The sequence below is a fragment of the Corvus kubaryi genome, unplaced genomic scaffold, assembly GCF_017639235.1.
Source record: "Corvus kubaryi isolate FWS band 111438036 unplaced genomic scaffold, C.kubaryi_AGA036_p1.0 37398, whole genome shotgun sequence".
In the NCBI taxonomy this organism is placed as follows: Eukaryota; Metazoa; Chordata; class Aves; order Passeriformes; family Corvidae; genus Corvus; species Corvus kubaryi.
Window position 1 is genome coordinate 45434776 of NW_024581137.1, and position 21254 is coordinate 45456029.

Consider the following 21254-nt stretch of genomic DNA (forward strand, 5'->3'; position numbering starts at 1 on the left):
CAGCTTGCATACTAAACACACCCGGTGTTGAATATGCTAGAGGCACTTGCAACCAGTATAAAAATATGCTACTTTCATTATTGTGGTACTCAAAATTGCTGATAAAGATACAATTCTAGATACATTTTTGTTATCTAATCTTTTTCAGATCTTTTAGAGCTAATCCATAAACTTTGTTACTGATTAGACATTTATTTACAACTTATAACAGCATAGCATGAAAAAGGAAATTACATACATTTTCAGTGATTCATCTATCCAGCATCCATCCAGCATCCATCCACCTTCAAACTAAACTCAACACCAGTATCTGGAAGCTCTAGCATATGATTTTATCATACATATATTTCATATTTATACAATATGGGGAACACTACAGGACATCAAAACTCCTGGAGACATTAGCATGGACCAGGTACTATCCTATTTTTAAAATGAGAAAATAGTTCCTCTTGAAATTTTAACCAGCTTGCCAAACTCCAGGAGTTTTTTGAATTGCAAGCAGAAAAAAACATAAGGACTAATTACATAGACTTCATTGACAAAGCTAAGTCTATGAAGTAAATAGTCAGTTAACACAAGTTAACACTGACTGAACTAGTTATTTATAAGAGAATTTCTCTACCAATACAGCATTTCTAAAATACTTTCAACATAAAATACAAACTCTTTAAAACAACCATATCAGTAGTATGCTATTATATTTATTGAAATAAGTCAAGCTCACCAAGTAGTTTCATGAAACTATACTATGTTCTTTTTTCTTTTTGGACTAGGACCTACAAGACTGATAGCAACGAAGTCCTGAAAAAAGTGTTAACATTTGTAGAAACTAAGAATTTATCTTCTGCAAAAGCAAACATTTCAAAATTTACCATTAACCACATCATCAGCTAGACCAAACATATACTGTAAAACTAGTTCTTGAATTCAATCCAGCAGGATCTATTTTACAAACATCTACAGCCTTTTCTTGCACTTCTGCTTATTGTAAGTTTGCACAGAAGTGGTAAAATTTAATATGTGGTGGAACACCACATTAACTACTGAAATGTTATTGCACATCAAAAACGTTTACTGCTGCTTTCTAAACACGCTTACCTGAGTGCCATAAAATGCTGACATAATGAGTCAGATCTACTGCGGCGCAGCGCAATCAGGTCTGGGCACTTGAAATGCAAAAGCAGCTCCTTGATACAAAAGTCATTCACACAATCACTAAAAGACATTTTTGTATATGGCATACTTCAAATTTTGTAGTATTGTGGAATTAGGTACATACACCTCAAATTATCAGTAACAGTACGAACTGCCCAGAACAGAATATGCACACACACTGTATTTTGTACTTGAGCACAAAGGCACTGTCTCAAGAAATCCCTGAGCTACAGATCACTGAAAGTCTGGAAGACAGACCTGGGAAGAGCTGTATACAGTCACCCAGTTCTGGTATTCCACCCCTGGGAGCTACTACTGATCACTGTCAGAGGCAAAGTACTGGGGTACAGGAATTTCCTGGGTATCATTTAACTCATGTGTGACCAAATTCTTATGCTCTTACATTAAATCCTAAGGAATCAACCAAACATGAGCAGAACTAAAAAGCAAAATTAACTTTCTTCTTTTACAACTGGCTGAACTACAAATGCCTAAGGTTTTACTTGATATATGTACTTTAGGATGAAAAGTATCAGCATTAATACAACGCTAATTTTAGATATTTAATAAAAATAGGTGACATTTGCTGGTGTAGCATGAAATAGCAGAAAGGAAGATTTCTGTCAACTGTTTCTTCCTCAGTTCCACAGAAAATAATCCTCCCGTCTAGCTCAGTGGATCATATAAGACAAGACATTATTACAATATCAGCCAATCATGCTCAGTATCCTAATGGTTGCCAGTCCAAGACAATTTAGAATAAGATGCTTGGAAGCACAACGAAAAGAAACCTCTTTATAGATAAACTCTTCCTTAACACTTAGCATGTCATGAATGTCATGAGTGGCTCACAGCCTCAAATACAGGCTCAGGTGTGCTAGTTCCTATACTCTTGAGTCCTGTGAGGGCAGCAGTCCCTGAGAGTAATAGCTTATCACAAAGGTCCTTTAAAATTTAAATTTTTTGCATGAAAAACTTATTGTACATCTGCATGTTCTTGATTCATGAGAAGGATAAATACAGTTGATAGATTCACATTTTTTGTACCAGGGATTATTCAGTGTCTCTCATTCCTATCTTACCAAGGACTTTTCACCAGGAGAGTGGTTAAGCATTGGAAGAGGCTGCTGAGAGAGGCTGCTGACTCTCCATCCTTGGAGATACTTGAAACTAAACTGGGCATGACACTCAGCTCATGAAAAGTTGAAGCTGGGCTGCTGTAAGTAGGAGCTGAACCAAGCAGAAAACCTTTCTTGCCCAAATCACTCTAAGAGTGCAGTATTTTCAGTATCTCTTCAGTTCCTTCTATCTTTTTTTTTCTGTCCAGAAGTCATCAACAGATTCAAAATGGGGGAAATACTACTTCTATACCCCACTGTCACCATGTTTCTAATATTTCCTTCTCTCTTACTCTTTCTACAAAACCTGTGTTCCTCTTAGTTTTTCCAGAAATAACAGTTTAAAAGCCTAAATAAGGCCTCTGAAAGTTTTATACCTACTGTTTTCCTACTGAATTCAGGGAAACACAGGTGCTTACCAACTATTTCTATGCCGGTGTATTCTATTCCAGAAATCATACACTGGTTTATTCCCATTTTGCCATTTTCACTGAAGTGTTGCATAATTATGCCTTTAATAAGTATTTCTTTGCACAACAGTAGGACATGTTAACATCTTAACAGGAGGCATCAGCCTGCCAACACACCACAAATACAGATCATTGCTCCTGGGAAGTGAAATGCAGTAGTAAGTTCGAGCTTTGCCTTTTAGAAAAGGATCAGCTGTCCTCCAGCTGCCAACTTAAGTACCTTACAAAAATATGACTTAACCACCTATGTCATCCCAGATACAAAAATATATTAAGTTACATTCATTTTCTTCTAAGTCAACATTCCTATTCCTGTTTTTAAAAAGGATTTTCAAAGACGGCTCTGCTTTAAAAACATAATCTACAGCATCCACAATGTATACCAATGTACAGGTGCTATCAGTAGTGAATTAAGCCTCCAAAGAATATTTCCAAAAGATAACAAAACAAATGTCATTAACAGAGCTTTTCACCTAACAAATGCTTCATGTCTCAAGACAGTATTTATGATACTTCGTTATGGACTAGCGCACTGCCTGGTTAGTCTTCAATTATTACATGAGGTGGAGGAAAAAATCCTATTTCTATATGAGCTTAAACTGAAATTGACTTTGAATCTCTGAACTGTCAACAAATTCTTCCCTGAAAAGGCTGGCTTTGCAGAGATTATAAAGAAGGTGTCATCCTTGACACTTGCGTTCTATATTCATCCAGCAGGCCTGGAAGAGAAGTGCACAGAACGCCGGGCAGGATGGCGGAGGGCTCAGCTGTCACCCCGCCTGCCTTCCTCACTTGCTTTGCAGGCAAAGACAGTGCTGAAGGTGTCAAAGGTTCTCTATTTAAAGTCGCTGACAAGCAAAGGAAGAACACTGGGAGAATATGTTAGCAGCCACTATGAACTCGTCTCTAGTAACAAGTCATCCTGACACTTACTTCAGGATGTTGGAAACAAGAGCCCTGATTCTATTCAAATTTAAAAAAAAAACCAAAACAACCAAACCCCCATACATTATACCACCATCAGATTTACAAGTTCAAGATTTACTCTGGGAAAATCCAGTGTTAAGAACACATAGAGCAAAGCCCTGCTTTCTGTCAGAGTGACAAACCAGAAAGCCACATACAATTATGTTAATCTCCCACTTCAAATCTCCCTTGCACAATTGCATACCACTGCTTTCTGTGTTTCGTTTAAAAGTCATAGAGTTTACTAACCACTTAATGAAGCTGCATTCCTTAAATCCCTGACAGATTATGTGAACTTGTTTGGTTTAGAGATATAAATTTGCCATTCCACTACCCCCTGCCCCAAATGACATCTTAGTCAAAAGCCGGTGTGCTTGGGGCTGCAGGCAATGAAACACACCTCTCCTCAAAGCCACTGCCTCCATCGAGCAGCAGGAAACAAGAAGGCAAAAAAGTGAACAGAGAAAGGAAGGAGCATGGCTTTCCTTTCCGAAAAAGAAAAGCTATTTCCAGCCAAGCTTCTCTCTTTCAGTCCCGTATTTAGTTTTAATTGGAAAAAAAGGAAGTGAAGAATATGAAAATGCTTTGAAAGACACTTGTAAGAGTCCTGGGTAATTGTCTGCATCAAAGATGAAAATTTGCTGCATGGCTGATTTCATTTGAAAGGCTTTTCTGATGCTGTGTCCCCCAGTGGCTGGCTGAAACTTTGAAAATGGATCAGGACAAAGTAGCCCAGAAGAGCACAGAAAAGGTGCATCAACAGTATCCAACTTGCAGGCAGGATGAGGACGGTGTTCCTCCTCTGAAGTCTGAAAGGATATCCTGCCTAGACCCTGCATCTAGGATTATAATTATAGCAGATCATGCATTTTCTAGCCGGTGGCAGAAGGGGAAAAGCAGATGTGGACTTAATGACAGTTGTGCCAGCTGGCTTATAATAGCAGCAGGCAAAAACCAGAGCACAAACGGCCCCAGATTCCATTTACCTGACCAACGACCCAGCTCAGCGTTTCTGATGAAAGTCTCAGCACAAGCACTGCAAGCTGTCGGCAAGCTTCTCATATGAGCATTAGCAAACCCAGGCACAATCCAGTGTGCACACAATGACCTTCCAAATTTGAAATGATGCAGCTGACGGGTGTTTAAGCACTAACCTCCTCCTCCTTTGTGTTCCAAGACTCAAGATTTATGGTGTTTTGTTCCATGAGCACTAAAGAAAAAAAAAATTCTAACTTTCGGAATTCATTCCCGTGTTTTCCTTTAAGTCCATATATCAGTAAATGTCATTCACCAATACAAAGCCCTATTAGTCATGCTTCCACAGAAAATGGCATTATTGCTGCTTCTTAAGCTACTGAATGATAGAAATCAGACCACAGATTTAGTTTTATCAAGTTTGAGGTATTTTCCAGTCCTGCTGATTAGGATATAATTCAACAGTATTTTACACAACTCTGGCATGTTTTAGTTATTGTGCCTAGTTAAAAGTCTGAAGATTGCTATTAAATGAAAGAGAAAGAAGGCTATTACTAAATCAGTGGTGTAGCCTTTGTGAGTTGCTTTTCATCTCCTCACAGACATTACAATGAGAAAACTTAAATGAAAACCAGAATAGGCAATACAAGGAAGTCATGTAACAAGCAACAGTAATCCATGTAGGTTATTCTCCCAAATGCCTAGTCAGTGGTCTCAGATGGCTAATGTGGTTAAAATGTATAATTCAGAGCTACAAATAGTATGTTTATGAATCTGGACATGTCCAGTGCACCTTGGAAACAGCTGTGTGGGAGAAAAAAATAGCCAGCAGTATATCTGATTTCAGCTAAACAAGGTTGCAAACAGAATTATCTACTTCCTCTCACAGAACTGGAAGATACAACACTGCAAGGCTGCCAGTAATCATTTTAAACGTAATTAAATCTAATTAGGATTAGATTTTAATGGTAATCTGGGGATATTACATTTGCATTGGTTATTCAGTGCATTGATTTACCCACCTATATGCTACAACACTTAAAATGGGAATTAAGGATCACCTACCATATGTTATGACTTTACATCTCCATCAACATTACAGGCCACATCTTAACATACACAATCTCCAATACAAAAGACATCTATGCACATGATTAATTTTGAGCATACTTTCTTGTTCTGTGAAGTTCAATACCCAGTGCTTCTCCATTGAGAAGTCATGTTTATGTGGGACTCAGGTATTAATTCCTAGAGCAGAAAATGTATTTATTTCATATAACATGAAATCCACAGATGCTTCAAATTACATTACATCTACTCCATAAATAACCTCCAAAACCAAAGCAGATATTTCTTGCTTAAGCTCCAGGTTAAGATACAAGTCATATTCCCCATCTTTTGTTCTCATCAGCTGTTTCCTACATAAATCTAAACATACCATAAGAATTTTCAAAGCCATTTTTCTCTGATCATATCAAGGGTCACTTGTTTCAGTAGGCTTGGGTATTTTTATCAGGCAGTGAATGACTGTCCCTAGATATTTTCAACAAGACATGACTAGCTATCTTGGCCTCCCTACTATTCCCTTTCCCGCCCTTGGAAACCCAGAGCTGCTTCTTTCTCCTCATTATTCTCAGCATCTTGGAGGTTCATTTTCTCCTAAAGATGTTATTCCTCAGCATATCCTTTGCTGAGACTGACCACTTGCTGAACATATTTTACTTCACCAGTCCAGTCCCCCATCTAACAATTATATCCAAGCTTGTACACTGGGAAGAAGCATGAATTAAGTGCAGGGACTGTAAGTGATCAGCAGCACCAGAGCAGATGTGTCATTTCATCATCTTCCAAAACCCTCAAATATAACATCTCAAATCTTCCTCTCTCATATCCTGAGGGCATCCACTTTCATAAAAATACTCTGTACATGACAGGGGCAAAAGGAAGGGGAAAAAAGACACCATATACCATTTTTCTCTCTCAGGAGAGGAATGTCAAAGAATCGCACAACACCGAAAACCATTAAATTAATGTACATCTACCAGCACTAATTACAGGCACACTCTTTGAAACTGTGAAGACTCTTCCTTAAGGCAGCACTACAACGGTTTCTTCAACTACTGATTGTTTTTGTCAGGCTAATTTTTATGAAGAAACAAAATCTCTACTTACAAATAAACAAACTCAGACTCAAAATGAGTAAACATATTTCATATTGCATTTGGAGAAGCATACATATTTTTATCAACTTCTGATGTCAAAACATATATGCACTGAAGGCTTCTCAGCAGTGAAACAAAAAGCTAGCAGAACTTCCTATCAGCTTCCCAAAACCTATTTGGTCAGGTGGCAGTGGCCATCCAGGCACCCTCTAACTGGAGAAGGAGGAACTGCATAGCATCTCACAGGCCACAGGATTTGGTACATGATCCTCTTGAAAGGCTAAAATGAGAATGATCCAACTACTCAGATAAAACAAACACATTCAGGTGTAAGCAAAGCACTGCAGCACCTGCCTCTCCTCCAACAGACCAATATTTCTGCTCAACACTTTTCCAGGCTAACTGCTGTCCTATTTTCATCTGTGAAGAGACTTCTCAGCCAAATTACATAATTAAATAATCTGTTGTGCCCTGAAATGTCAATTTGAAAAAAGAAATACACACATGCTCACACAGGTTTATTTCAGTTAGAAGGGTGAACTTCCAACCTGTCCACAGCCCAATGTCGGCAAAGGTCCTCAGGAAATAATGGGAGCTGTGTGGGTCAGAGTCACACAGTTTTGTAGTTTTCAGTTTGCAGTTCTCCTCCAAGGTTATGTCAATCCTCTTTACTATGCTTGATACAAGCAGTAAAACAATGGAGGTGTTTAGAAGATTTACTTATGATTTTAACTTCTTTTCTGAATCATCCAGGGATTTCTTGGAAATGATGACTAGATACTGAAGGATAAAGGTAACACAGGGTTCTCTAGTGAGACTTTCCATCTCACAGCAAGAGTTTAATGAAGATTCCAGTGGCAAATCCTAAGATTTCAACTGAATGCAAGGAGACTTATTTTCATACATCACACAGACTCTACTTTATGAGCTGCCAGTTTGCATATAGGCAACTAAAAGCCCTTTGGCTAAATACAGACATTGGAATAAAGTGTCAGTTAATAGCAATTTCATCCCACAAGTGTTTTTGCCCATACAGCCTAATGAAGAAAGATTGTTTTAAGATTAGAGCACTGAAAAGGAAGAAAAAAGTGAAAAAGGGGAAAAGAAAAAGAACGACAAAGAAATCACGATGTTGCACGGAACTAAAACATCCAATTACGCTTTGATCCTGGTTTGAATTTTAAATGTTACTGTCATCATTATTTTCTATCACACAACTTCTTTCAGTGATTACTTGATATCTATGATATATGTCAAATGTACAGAAAAACAAAGCGTGTTATAGGTAGAAGTAGTAGCTTATCTTGCAGACATTACAAAGCCCATCTCTCAAACATTATTGAGAAGCCTGTCAACAAAGCAAATCAAGCACCAAATGGAAATGAGGCATAATGCTTAATTCTCTCAATCAGCATTTTCTTGCTTGCCAGGAACACCTCTCTTGTGTGGGCTGACAAGGTGCAAGCTTATTTACAGATTCAGGAGGAGTCAGCTATACCCAGATAGTGCTGCTCTCACATTAATTAAGAGGAGACTGAAAAGTAAAGTTCACCCAGAAATGGTAGTGAGGGGAAAAAACCTCAAGAAAATGTTGACTGTTATGAAGAGCAAACAACAAAGCCTTGGATCACCCTATTAGTCAAATTAGTTTTGTTTCCAGATTAGAGATTTCAGAAGTGCTATATCAAGAATACAGAAAAGGCTACATTGTCTGGACCACGGAGCTGCCTAAGATTTCTAGATGCTGTAAACACTTTTTGACTGAACTCACAAGACAACACTCAAGGTATCCAATACACTACCACTTAGAGCCCATAGAATTTATCACGAATATTGTGCCTCAATTTTACCTGCCATTTCTGCTGTATAAAAAGGATGGAGTGTAGAAAAGAATCAGTCAGCATTTCACACCTCCTGCCTTCCACACTCTCCCAGAGTGGGGTGCAATGCTCTGCTCCAGGCTTGAATTGAGGCAGGCAAATGTCCAGAAGATGAGGGCATCCCCATGGGTCTCACAGGGTCCAGGCTGAAGGACTCTCTTCCTACCTGACATGTGGGACCATTTCCTATGACCCTCTGGTGTTCTATGGCACACACTGTCTAACAGGCTGGTATTATTTAATGTTTTCTTAAAGCAGCTTTCAAACTTTCAAAACAGTATTCTCTAATTAACTACTTTTTTTTTCCTTAATTAACCAGTTTTTCTACTTACTACTCTTGTAATATGATTCTTAGTCACAGAACAATTCTCAAGAACATGTGCAGTTACAACACAAGTTCAACTAATATTTTATAGGATAAAGAAAGTAATGGGATGAAAGTTAAATGAAGCTCTCCTTACATGCTTTCAGAGCAGAATCATTAATAAATATTTAAAATAATACTGGTACCTCACTTTAAATAACAAAACAAACACTGCCTTAATATTGATTTTTCTTTGAAATATATTTATTTACTCTAGCTAGCTAAAAGAAGGACTGATTTTCTTGCTCTCTCACCTCTTCCCACAAGTGATCAAAGATGTTTGTCATGTTTCAACATTTACCCACAACAGCAGGGTGTACCTCAGCAGTCTGCTCCTTTCAGATCACTTATGTCTGCTGGAGAGATGACTGCTTTAAAAAGAACTTAGAGTTTGGTAAAAATCAAGTCTTTCACTGACCCATTCTCTATGGGTTCTCAGAGCACACAACCTTACTTAGATCCTGTTTTCCTTGAGAAAAGCATGCTGTTTTTCAATCTCAAACTGATTCATCTCTTTCACATCATGCCTCCATGATACCAATAGTCTTAATAGCAAAGCAAAGAAAACCATTCATTTACCAACACATAAGCTTTGGGTACAGTAATAAAGAAGAAAAATAAAACAAAATCCCAATTGTTTTGACTTGTCAAAGGATATGTGCATGACTTAGACATCACAAAAAACTGTTTCCAAAACCAAGCAGTCTGTGCCTTAAAACTACTTTCTCCTTTGCCTTTCCTTTCCTTTGGCCTGCCAGCCATCTCCTTGTCTTCCATTCTGAGCTGCTTCCCTTCCATGACACCACCCATGGGCTCAAAAATTGAGAGACCAGCCTATATACATCAGGTATGGATTTGCATAGTAAAATATAGCTTCAGCAAGAATTCACAATATAATGAATAATTAGAAAAAGTTCTTTTTATAATTCATTCTACATTTGATTGCAAAGTACCTACCTGAACATGTCTCCTAAGCCTTTCAGCATTCCTTTCTTTGCCTTAATTTTATCCTTCTCTTTATCTCGATCTTTCTTCTTTTCCTTTCCAGTTTTTTTTCTGTCACCTTTATCTTGGCTTCCATTCATGTGTCTCTCTAATGAGTGGGATGGCTGGTCACTTGCTGTGGACACAGATTCTCTACCAGATCTTGAGCTCTCCTCTGTGTCTTCCTCCACTGAAAGCACATATTAAGAAACATCACTTACATAAGAACAAAGAACAAGGGCAGACTTTTTGGTATACTTCACAATGTATTTTGAAGCAGGATATATGCAAAACCACAAAAAACTCTTTTTCTTTTTTTTTTTTTTAATCAGTATCTGCTCACATAGGGTTTTCCAAGAGTGTTCATTAGAACTATTAAACTCATAAAAGCAAGGAATTCACCTTTGCAGACCATTCTGCAAAACACAATTCATACTTTATGGGTACTCTGGATAATGTATGGATTAATAAAGAGGATTAGCAAAGTGATGTTAATTGGCCCATTTTGTTTCAGTATCTAAATCAGTTGAGGAGAGATTTAGAAATAACTGCAAGAAGAAACAACAGCAGTGCAGCATGCCTTGTCCATAAATTCTTAGTAATATTCTCATAAAAACATGAAAGTCATTAGGGAGTGTTAACCCTCAACACAAGCCATAATAGACTTTTTCTTCTTCTGCAAGTAATGTAATAGTTTTGTTATGCTTCTTCATTTCCTGGAGCCATTTGGAATACATCATGCATTATGATTGTTATTTTTGGTGTTATTCTTGGTTGATATGGGGCAGCCTGGGAGGTTCAGGTGGGGAGATTTCATCCAGTGAAACAAGTAAAATCCTTTAAGGGCAGATAACATGTTCCTTTTCTGTTTCTAATCCAAGATCAGGAGTCCTAAAGTACACCCAAGGTTAGATTTAACAGACGACACGTATTTCAGAAAGTTTGAAAGAAAAACGACTAAAAGAAAAAAATCCACTGAAAACCTGAAAACTGCTTCAGTAGTTTAGTAAGAAAGAAATAAAACACTTCAAGCTGGTAGGTCAGAATCCTGCACTGCATGGCTAGTGAAGCTGTGACTTTTTATGAGCTCTAACACTTTATATCAACACATTTAAGTAAGGGCTCCAACCATCTCCCAGCTTTCCAACAGACTGCTCAAAGCAGCAATTAGGATCACAGATGCATACTTAGTATTGCCTCCTGTAGTTCCAATGAATACAAAGGCTCCAAACAACTTTTGGCAGTAGAATTTGAAAAATACAGTCTTGCTTTATATATACAGAGTCTATAGAAAAGAAAAAAAAAGCTTTTATACTCAAGAAGATTTGGAAATCATCATGGCTTTTAGAAGGAAAAACAATGGGTTTTTAGTTTTACCTATGTTTACTACTTCTTAGTATTCTGCTAATATTGCTCAAGACCTCAGCAGCTCTTCTACAGCCAATAGAAGAGTATAATTCTTTAGAAATTTCTCATAGACTACTGTAGAATATAAACTTGCTTCTCTTAGTCATCATTCATCTTCACCTTACAAGTAAATCATTGAACCTGAAAAGTCTACAAATCATTGACTGAAAGCCATTCAATATCATCTCTTCTCTCTCTCAGACACTTGCTTGCAAAATACTCTTTATTCATTAACATTACAATCCATAAACCTGTCCAATAGACTTTGTACCTATTCACCAAGCATCAAGTTTTCTATAAATATTCTCCAGCCCTGGATGATGACATAAACATATTTCAAGAAAAATATATCATGTCAGATACATCTCAGTATTAATAACTATTTTTGAATCTTAACTAGTACTCTGAACTACAAACCACCAAGAAAATACTAAAAAAAGAAAGAAAAAAAGAAGGAAAACAGAGGCCAGGCCTTGGCATTTAATTCACGACTGCTTTGAGTAAAGCAGATGATACACCTTCTCAACTGCAGACAGAGTTTTAATATTCATGTAGTTGTATTTTAGGAAACTAATAGGTCCTACACGTGCCTCTGTACTAGCTGTTCTTGTATTTTTTTTGGTCACAGCATTTCTTAATCAGTGTCTGCAATGATATTTAGTTATTATTAAAAGAATTGTGGAAAAACACTTTGGAATAGAGATGTTAATTTTTTACATGTTAATTTATAGCTACAATCTGTTCCAACTAGACATTTAAAAGATTGTACTTGCAAACGAATATAATTAGTAAAAAAAAAAAGTGTATGAAATTTCTGACAAATTTTGAAGTTAACTACTGCTAGAATTTGGAAGATGAATCAGTTTTGACCTATGTTTGTTCATACTCATGCAACAATACATTAAATAAATCATAAGTATGTATTGTTTCCTGTGCTATGCTGAGCTGCAGAACAACTTGTCATAACAGTGCTGTGCTTCAGGAAGGGTACTCCCCAATTTGGTGCTCCTGCTGAGACTCTCCAAAACACATGCTGCTCGATCACTCCCCCTCCCTCCCCCTTCCCCCTGCAGCAGGATGGAGAGGACAGCTGGAGGCACAAAAGGTAAGGATCATGGGTTGAGATGAGAGCAATTTACTGGAAACAGCAATGAGGTAAGCAAACCAACTCCCGTGGTGCCATCCAACTAGCACGCTGTCCCACACCGGGCAATCTTCTGCCTGCTCCGAACCGATCGCGGCGCAGGAGGGCAGGGAAGCACCCGCTGGGGTTTGCCTTGCCCACCGATGGCACGGGTGGGTGAAGGAGGTAGGAAAGAAGCGGAGGGACTTCTTCATAAGGGGAGGGGGTTCATTGGAGAGAAAAACCCACAGAGAAAGCCAAAGAAACGTGGCTTGCAGGGGGTCTTGCACCCCCACAATATGGGCGTGGAAAACATAGGGTAACCAATGGAACATCAGCCAGGGGTTGTTACCAAGGCGGGGAGAAGGAATCACAGCAAATGGGAGAAGGGGTAGGCGAGGAGAAATAACGAGGACCAATTAACTACTGAGGAACATAGAACTCTCGGGAAAGACAACCCAATATGAGAAATAAGGGGAGGGGAGGGCTGCAGCCAATGGTAAGGCACGGATTTATATATTTTTCACAGCCTTTTGAATGCCCGAGGCCTTTGGGCTGTGAAAGCATCAAACCAATGGACCTTTTGGTCCACTTGATTTGGCTGATCATGGCTCACTGCAACAACCAACAGTAACAGCAACACTACTAATAAAAGAGCACACACGGAAAGAATGATTGGCACGCAAGTTCTCACCCCCAACAACACCCGACCGCTACCTCCACCACCCTACAGGACCTGGCAGGGACCCCTGGAAAATGATGTGAAGTGGTATGGAATAGCCTCTGGGTCCTGGCCATGCCGCCTCCTGGCTACTGCAAAAGTCCAGAACCAGGACACAAAGCTTTCACTTATTACTTATTTTGCACATTCTATGAAGAACGTTGTCTCCTTTCTTCATTTGTGCTGCAATTAATATTGTCTATCGTACACAGTTTGCTTGCAATTAACTCAGTAGCTTAGACTGAGGCCTGTGAACTGGGATGCCTGTTCTCTTGCAGTCAACACTGAACTCTCTACTGGACTCAATAGATTTCCAGTTTTCTTAAAAGCACCCAACATGAAGAAGCTTGTTTCACTTTTATGCAGCACAGTCATCCTGCAATTTACACATAATTACTAGTGTTTAGAACAAATGCAAATGCTGCTCAATTAAAATTCAAACCCAGGCTACAAATGAAACTTCTAATTTTTGTTATGTTGCAGTAATGACATTAGGTTACTGCGAAACACAGGATGTATTTGTTTTGGTGCTGTTATTTCCTTTTTTTCCTGCAACCTCCTGCCTCCCCATTCAGGATGTTGAAGCCAAAAAATTAAATTGGAGTATACTTTAAACATCAATTAAACTGAACACTAGTGTCATTTCATGAACCACACTGTGCTACGGAGAACTACACAAACAGGTATTATGAAGCTATTCTCCTAATTAGCCTATAAAATGGAAAAGATGCACATGAGGAATCAAAGCTACTTAATGTGAAACTATTTTGCCACTAAGCTTCTAGGCCTCTTATTGTGATATTTAATACAGTCCTAGATTCCAGCAATTAAGATTCAGCAAAAGATTAGAAAGCTTTGTCGATCTCTCCCAATCAAAATGCCTTGTTCTTCTTCATGACACTAAAGATAAACATTTTGCTTCTAGTCAGCTATTTCGAGTATTAATGAAAAAACAAAAACAAAAACAAAAAACAAACAAAAAAAAAAGAAAAAAAAAAGAAAAAAGAAAAAAAAAAGAAATAAAAAGAAAAAATAAACCAGGAAAAATTATCTGTAAAAGCTGAACACCCACACCTCTTTCCACAAATGTTCCTTCTTTACAGCCATTAAAACTCACACACATCTTCTCAAATACTTAAAATGTTACCTCAGAACCAGTCAGTGCCATCTGAGTTTAATCCAACATTTAGTAATTTAATAGCATGTTGTTCCAAGGACATTTAGAAGAGTCAGCCCCTTTATCACATATGCTACCTATATTTTTTATGGCTTTTGTATATGGAATGATGACATGTTAGGAATTCCTCTATACAATATTTTGCAGTGCTATTATTTGTCTGGAAGACAAACACTTCTAGCACTGAAAAACTTGGAGAAAGGCAAAAAATTTCAAGGAAGACAAATGGATCCAACCTCAAGGGCATCAGCAAACTGACCACCAGCATGTTTGCCTGGGTTTTATAATGAGAGAAAGCCACATTCTAATTTCAAACAATTATGGAATAATTAAATACAATTTTTAAAACCTTAGGCAATGTTGTTATGGCAGCAGTGAGGCATTAGTTACGTTAGGACCAGATTGTTAAACTCCTACATATTCGTATGTGCCCAAACTTTGTCCAGCTGAAGACACCATTTGGTAAGTTCTCTGGAACCTAAGGCCATATAGAATTTACACAAAGTGGAGCAGACTGCAGTGCTTTGAGTTTTAATGTAGATTCAGACAGGTTTTCAGCAAGACAGGCAACATAGGGCTGGGACAGCTCTTAAGCTCCCACAGTCACCATGAGAAGCAAAAATCCTCAAGGACTGAATTCTGTCCAATCAACTTATATTTGCCTTGCTACTCATCTGCTTCTGTGAACCTGGCACTTGAAATTTCTGGAATACTTGTTAGATGTTTCATCACTATGTGTGGAAGCTATTAGAACACAACTCAACAGAATGCATAGTTCTACACGTATAGCTTGGTCACACTTTGTTCAGCCCTTCTTTACCATGTGGGATCTGACAATAGCCTTGCTCTTGTTCTCTCATGGCGTGAGATGGATCTTGGTTTACTGGTGCAAGACAACTTCATCCAAACAGAGATGAGGTCAAAGACTCACCCCATGACATTCTGATTTCAGCCAGAAGGCTTTGTCTGGTTCCTGCTTGTGCTGGTTTTGGCTGGCGTAGGGTTATTTTTCTTCACAGTGGCTGGCATGGGGCTGTGTTTTGGATTTGTGCTGAACACTGGGTTGACAACATAGAAATGGTTTTTGTTATTGCTGAGCAAGGCTTACACACAGACAAGGGATTTTCTGCCTTTTTTTGTACCAGCCACGGTGGTGAGGAAGTTGAGGATGTATGGGAGGTTGGGAGGAGACACAGCCAGGACAGGTGATCCCAACTGATCAAAGGGATATTCCAGACCACAGGCATCATGCTCAATATATTAAGTTGGGGGTGGAAGGAGGAAGTGGGGGACATTTGGAGTGATGGTGTTTGTCTTCCCAAGTAACAGTTACACATGATGGGCCCAGTTCTCCTGGGGATGGCTGAACACCTGCCCACCCATGGGTAGCAGTGAATTAATTCTTTGTTTTGCTTTGCTTGTGTGTATGCCTCTTGCTTTCCCTATGAAGCTGCCTGTATCTCAATCCATGAGTTTTCCAGCAAAATTTTACCCTTCCAATTCTTTCCCCAGTCCCACTGGTGGGGGAGTGAGCAAGTGGCTGCCTGGGGCTTGGCTGCTGCAGGGGTTAAGCCACAACACCACTGCTCCAACATGAAGGATTCCGAAGGGCTCCAAATACTTCCTTGCTACTCTCTATGCATTGCATCAACAAGCTCAAAACCCCTTATCAGAATCTCATAAACCTATACTCACCTTGAAAGTGCTTCATGACAACAGTTTTGCTATATTTTTGATCAATTGAAGTTAAACCATCTGTAACTTCTGGATAAACCTTGGATATCTGAAGTCTCAAAACAGGATATTACTATCAGTGGGCTCACACCAAACAAGGCCTTCTATAAAACCATGGTCTTATGTCCCAAAAAGACCACAGGCCTGCAGTTGGTAAGAATGAGCAGGATCATTACACATATTCTCATACCTATTTTTCTACTGGCCAGAAATAGATTGACAGACAGCAGCACCACACCAGAATTTAGCCTCACTGCTGTGTGAAATTGTTAGATGCTGGAAAAACAAAGCAGAAAAGTGAATGGCAAAATGACCTCCCTTTCAGCCTCAGAACACTTTTAGAAAGAGGCAGGTAATTTAAAAAAAAAAAAAAAAGACAGGAGTTTTTAAAAAAAAAAATAAAAGAGTGACTACAGAAGTAACTTATAAAAGAGTATTAGGGAATGATGTTTATGAAACAGAATTTCTGAAACTAAAAAACTTTAAGAAGAGAAGAGAGTGAAAAATTCCTTTTCAAGCCTTCATTATGCATTCAGGCTAAATACTTTACTACTTCAACCTTCCCATCATCTTCATTCATAACTTCTAACTAGCTGCAGGTTGATTAAAAAAAAATTCTGCTGGTGTGTGACAAGTTGAAAGTAGTACAACATGAAGGTTAAAAATTCAATGATTTTAATACAACCCCTGATTGAGGTAATTTACCATTCATACTATTTTCATTCAATATGAGTTGTCATTTTACCAGCCCATTCTTACATAGTTCAATAATGATAAGGTTAGCTTTGAAGTGATTCTTTTATGTTAATGACATTCTCCACATGTTGGGTCATACTTCGGGTTAAAGAACTGAAAATGTAAATGAATGCCCATTAGGGTGGGTAATAGCTGATCATTAACTTTACATTTTATTAGATCTGCCAGCCTCACTCACTCTAATTAAAGGATAGTGATTTCTTTTTGTCCCCCCAACATTACAAATGTATTTTTTCAAAGTTAGATGCATATATTTTTGTAACATAAATTTAGTGGGTTTGTCTTTCTGCCTAAATTTTTTTCTCTAGTTTACATTAGTACATTAATTAGCCATCTTACAGAAAATTTTCACAGTAATTTAAGTAAACACATTCCCAATAATCTTATTCTCTTATTTTAGAAAGGAAAAAAGCTGCAGAGTGTGGCAATCTGTTAAAGCAAATGAAGTGAAAAAGCCTAAAAAATACTGAATAAGTTAGTTCTATTCTTTTAAAATTCTAAAATTACGTTCTACTACTTTAATCACTTTCTAATAGAATTAACCTATGCTATTAACATTCATTATGTAAAACAATAGTTTACTTACAAGTTTCCATGCCTTCATCATCATCATCTGCTACAGGTTTATCATATGATTTGTCTATGGCAGCTCTGAAGCTTTCGTTGCAGCCTCGTCCTCGGATAATTCGTGGGCGCGGGCGGTGGAAAGGAATGTCACCATTCAGAGTCACCTCAGCAACGGCTGTCTGCAGGCTTTCCAACGAGCTGGATTTCTTCAGACCTAATGAAGGCCCCACATCTCTGGTTGGGGAACCTTAGTGATTTAAGGGGGGGAAAAAAGTAATTAGAATTAGTATTGAGAACAGCATGCTTGATTATGCATATCCATCCTGAAAGTCTTTGGGGACACACTTAACATTATTCACATCATCTCTCAATAATCTGTAGGGAATTCTCCACAGATTTGTTGGTCTCAGAAGCAAATGAGTATGTCAAGTCACAGTCAACGAAACCGACAATGTTAGCAATGTCTGGCTTTTCAAATCAGTGAAGAGAGACCAACATCCATTACTATTATTTTACACTATTTAAATGATAAAGAAATCATGGGGCTTTAAAAACTTAGCTCATAAAACCAGCACAGATCCACATCTAATGGCATCTAACAAAACTATTAACTATTATTGGTTTGAGCAGAAAATTTCATCTGTACTAGCAACTGATGAACAGAGAGCAGATTTACAGGCATGAGTCCTACTGTGTTTAGAGTAACAGTCTTGCAAAGTAGTCTGACCTCTGGCTTCAAGGAACATGCTGTTTGTTTGAGTTTTAAAGACTTGCATCAAATTGCTAACAATTTCATAATTAAATGCTTCTGAGAAGTATCAGCTGACTTGCTCAGATTTTGTGAAATTGCTTAACAATAATCCGTGCAAAGGACCCAATAAAATGGGCAATACCAGTTACCCAGTTGGAAAATAAACACACTCCTGGCAGTCATGAGGAGTGACTGTTTGGGCACTACTACAGCTGGGGCTGAGGGCAGCTCTTGTCACTGCAGCATGTCCAGAGGTGTGCCAAGGAAGCCCCAGGCAGTGTTTCGCAAAAGCCTTTCTCCAACTGGACTTTCCTTCACAGGTTTGTGGACTAAATGTAGAGCCTTTGATCTTAGATACACATTCACATTGCAAGTCACCTCACAATTGCACAATTAGGTCTCATACTAAAGTTAAAACTGGGAAGAATCTTTCAGGGGGAAAAAAAATCACCACATTTATTTGAAGTGATCTTATTCAAAAGTGCAAGTACAGTCTTAGCTAGATTTTCCATGGGACTGGAAAGCAAGATGAGGTGGGACAATATCATCACGGCTACATTTCCTGAAATTATGAGACTAGAGCCCTCACCTATAATATGAAATTCTCACTTTTTCTCTACCCAAAGCGAACACAAAACAGAATTTTTGTGGCACCACAGCAGTCCCAGGTGGTGGGCCGTTACCCACTTTACATCAGTATCCTTATCTGACAAATAAATTTCACAGCCAGCTACCACTGAGAGCTAGAGCCAAGGCCTGAATCCCCAGGAATACCAAACCTATGAACAGTGCATTAGTAAGCACAGGTGTGAATAAAGGTGTAATAAAGGAAAATTACCTCTTTTAAGTGTTTATCTCAGAATAATATGAAGTTCTGAAGATAATCCCTATTCTGGTAGATATTAGGTTAGAGAGGAGAGACAGCATCTGTCACTGCTCTTTATGTGAGGTATGTAAAGTTACCTTAAACTGGGGAAATCTGCTACTACTGCACTACTAAAACTATTTAGTATGAGTTGGGGAGGAAAGGGCGTTGTGTGTCCCACAGAAGAGATGCTGAATAGCAGCATGGCAAGTTTTCTCCATGTCATTTGTTACCTTGGTATGAGATGGAGCAATGCAGTGAATGCTTTCACTTTCTATTCAGCTATTGAAAGTCTGAGCAATTACATTAAACTGAAATCCCTCAGATCAAATAAATTCAAACAGCAGCTATCAAAGCATTCCCTTTCAGCTGCCCTACTGATAAGACTAATTTGTGAACAGAAACAAACCAAAAATCTTCCCTCACAGGTCTACACAACTCCTACAGTTTGGTTCCCCCAGCAGTCCACAGTCCTGTTGCTTGGACCCTTGGTCAGAAATTAATGCACCTCTACAAATGAGAAATTTTATCTTCATGAACTCCCTCCTCCTAGAAGAAGCCACCCTCTCACACACAGCGTGTACTTGTTGGAGGGCTGAGGCTCATGAGCATGGTGGGGGCAGAGCACAGGGCCAGCTGGGACCAGGGAGGGTTGGTGGCTTCCCAGCTGGGCAAACAAGCTGCAGTCTGGAATCACCAAACTTCTGAACATGGGCCGAAGTCTAAAGCGAAGGCTTTACATGACATTCTCTCTGCCAAGTAAAAGCACTCCAATGAAGACAGTGCCCTTTAAAACTGTCCACTTTCTAGTCCATGTTAAAATCTGCTATTCCTCCACTAATGCCTGCAGTACAAAAGAAATGAGACTTCATTTTGCTTTTTACTTTTCAAGATTGTATTTTTTTTTAATTGTCTATGAAACAGAAAAAAAATGAATGCAACATTTTGGAGGAAAAAAAGAGGAAATGGGACAATCATATATAAACCAGCTGTTTGACAGCTCCAATTTCATATACAAAAGGAACGGGTGTCCTCTTACATGGCAACTTACTGTAAACTTCCTTATTCCACATTCTGCTTTGCAACCTTCCAAATGAAATGCTCATATATCTTTTCATAATTTTGTAATGAATGGCTCTTTCTGTAAACAGTAATTATAAAGACGGCATTTATGTGCCCATTTGTGTTCATAAAGAACATTAAAAAAAGTTCCATTTCCTGACACCCAATACAGACCTTTGTGAGAACTGTATTTATGTAAGTTGTGTTTTCCCAAAGGATATCCCATCTGGGATATGACCTAATGTTGAGTATTGTAAAACTAATAATGGATTACAGAAATGGTAAGAATATTTATTGAACTTGGGTGGTCATGAACACAAATGTGAACAGGTTGCAGAATCTGAAATGGGGCAATCTCCTTTCACAAGCAATTTAAGCAGTGTGATCATAAAGCTATGCATATTTTAATACCTTCACTATCTTCTATGGCTACTTCATAGCAAGTCTACTATTCTCAAAATATACAGTTAGGTGTCCCTGTAAACTGAGTGTGTTAAGAATTTATTAATAGAATTCACCAGCCAGAAAGTGAGTTGTTTACTTATAGCCTGGTAAAAAACAGCAAACTTTCTTTAAAATGGATTCTGTTTAAAATTTATGAGTCACATCAAAACGCTGTTTTCTAAATACAAAAATGTCAGCATTTTCTTCCAGCCTTTACAACACTGGTGGTAATCATCAGAAGCGTTATCTCCTCAGAATGAGTTCTACTTCTATTTTGACACCAGAATTTAAAGTAGAAAAAAAAAGGAGAGGAAAAGACACATCTACCTAAAGCATATTTATATGACTAAGGATGAAAGGGATTCTTCTATCATTTTTAAAATTTGAAGTTTATCAAAATCTCCCTTTCCAATGATTTTCTTAACAAATATCCTTTGAGGTAGATTCATCCCTCTGTACCCCAGCAGTCCTCCTGCCGTGACTGCCACCATCCTCCTCACATGCTCAGCACGCCATCCATCTCCCAAGGGCTTTGTGACAAGCCAAGCACAGCCCCTGCCCACCACACAT

The 21254-nt window shown here is 38.4% G+C and overlaps 1 protein-coding gene across 11 annotated transcripts in view; it reads right to left on the reverse strand.

Moving 5' to 3' along the window:
• PARD3 (par-3 family cell polarity regulator) overlaps positions 1–21254 on the reverse strand; it is a 420254-nt gene that overhangs the window by 128957 nt on the left and 270043 nt on the right. For all 11 annotated transcript variants that reach the window (XM_042044372.1, XM_042044371.1, XM_042044370.1 and 8 more), the window contains 2 exons: positions 17582–17809; positions 10051–10267 (listed from right to left, as the gene is read on the reverse strand). In XM_042044372.1, coding sequence (XP_041900306.1) covers positions 10051–10267; positions 17582–17809 — 445 coding nt within the window. The remainder of the gene's footprint in view (positions 1–10050; positions 10268–17581; positions 17810–21254) is intronic.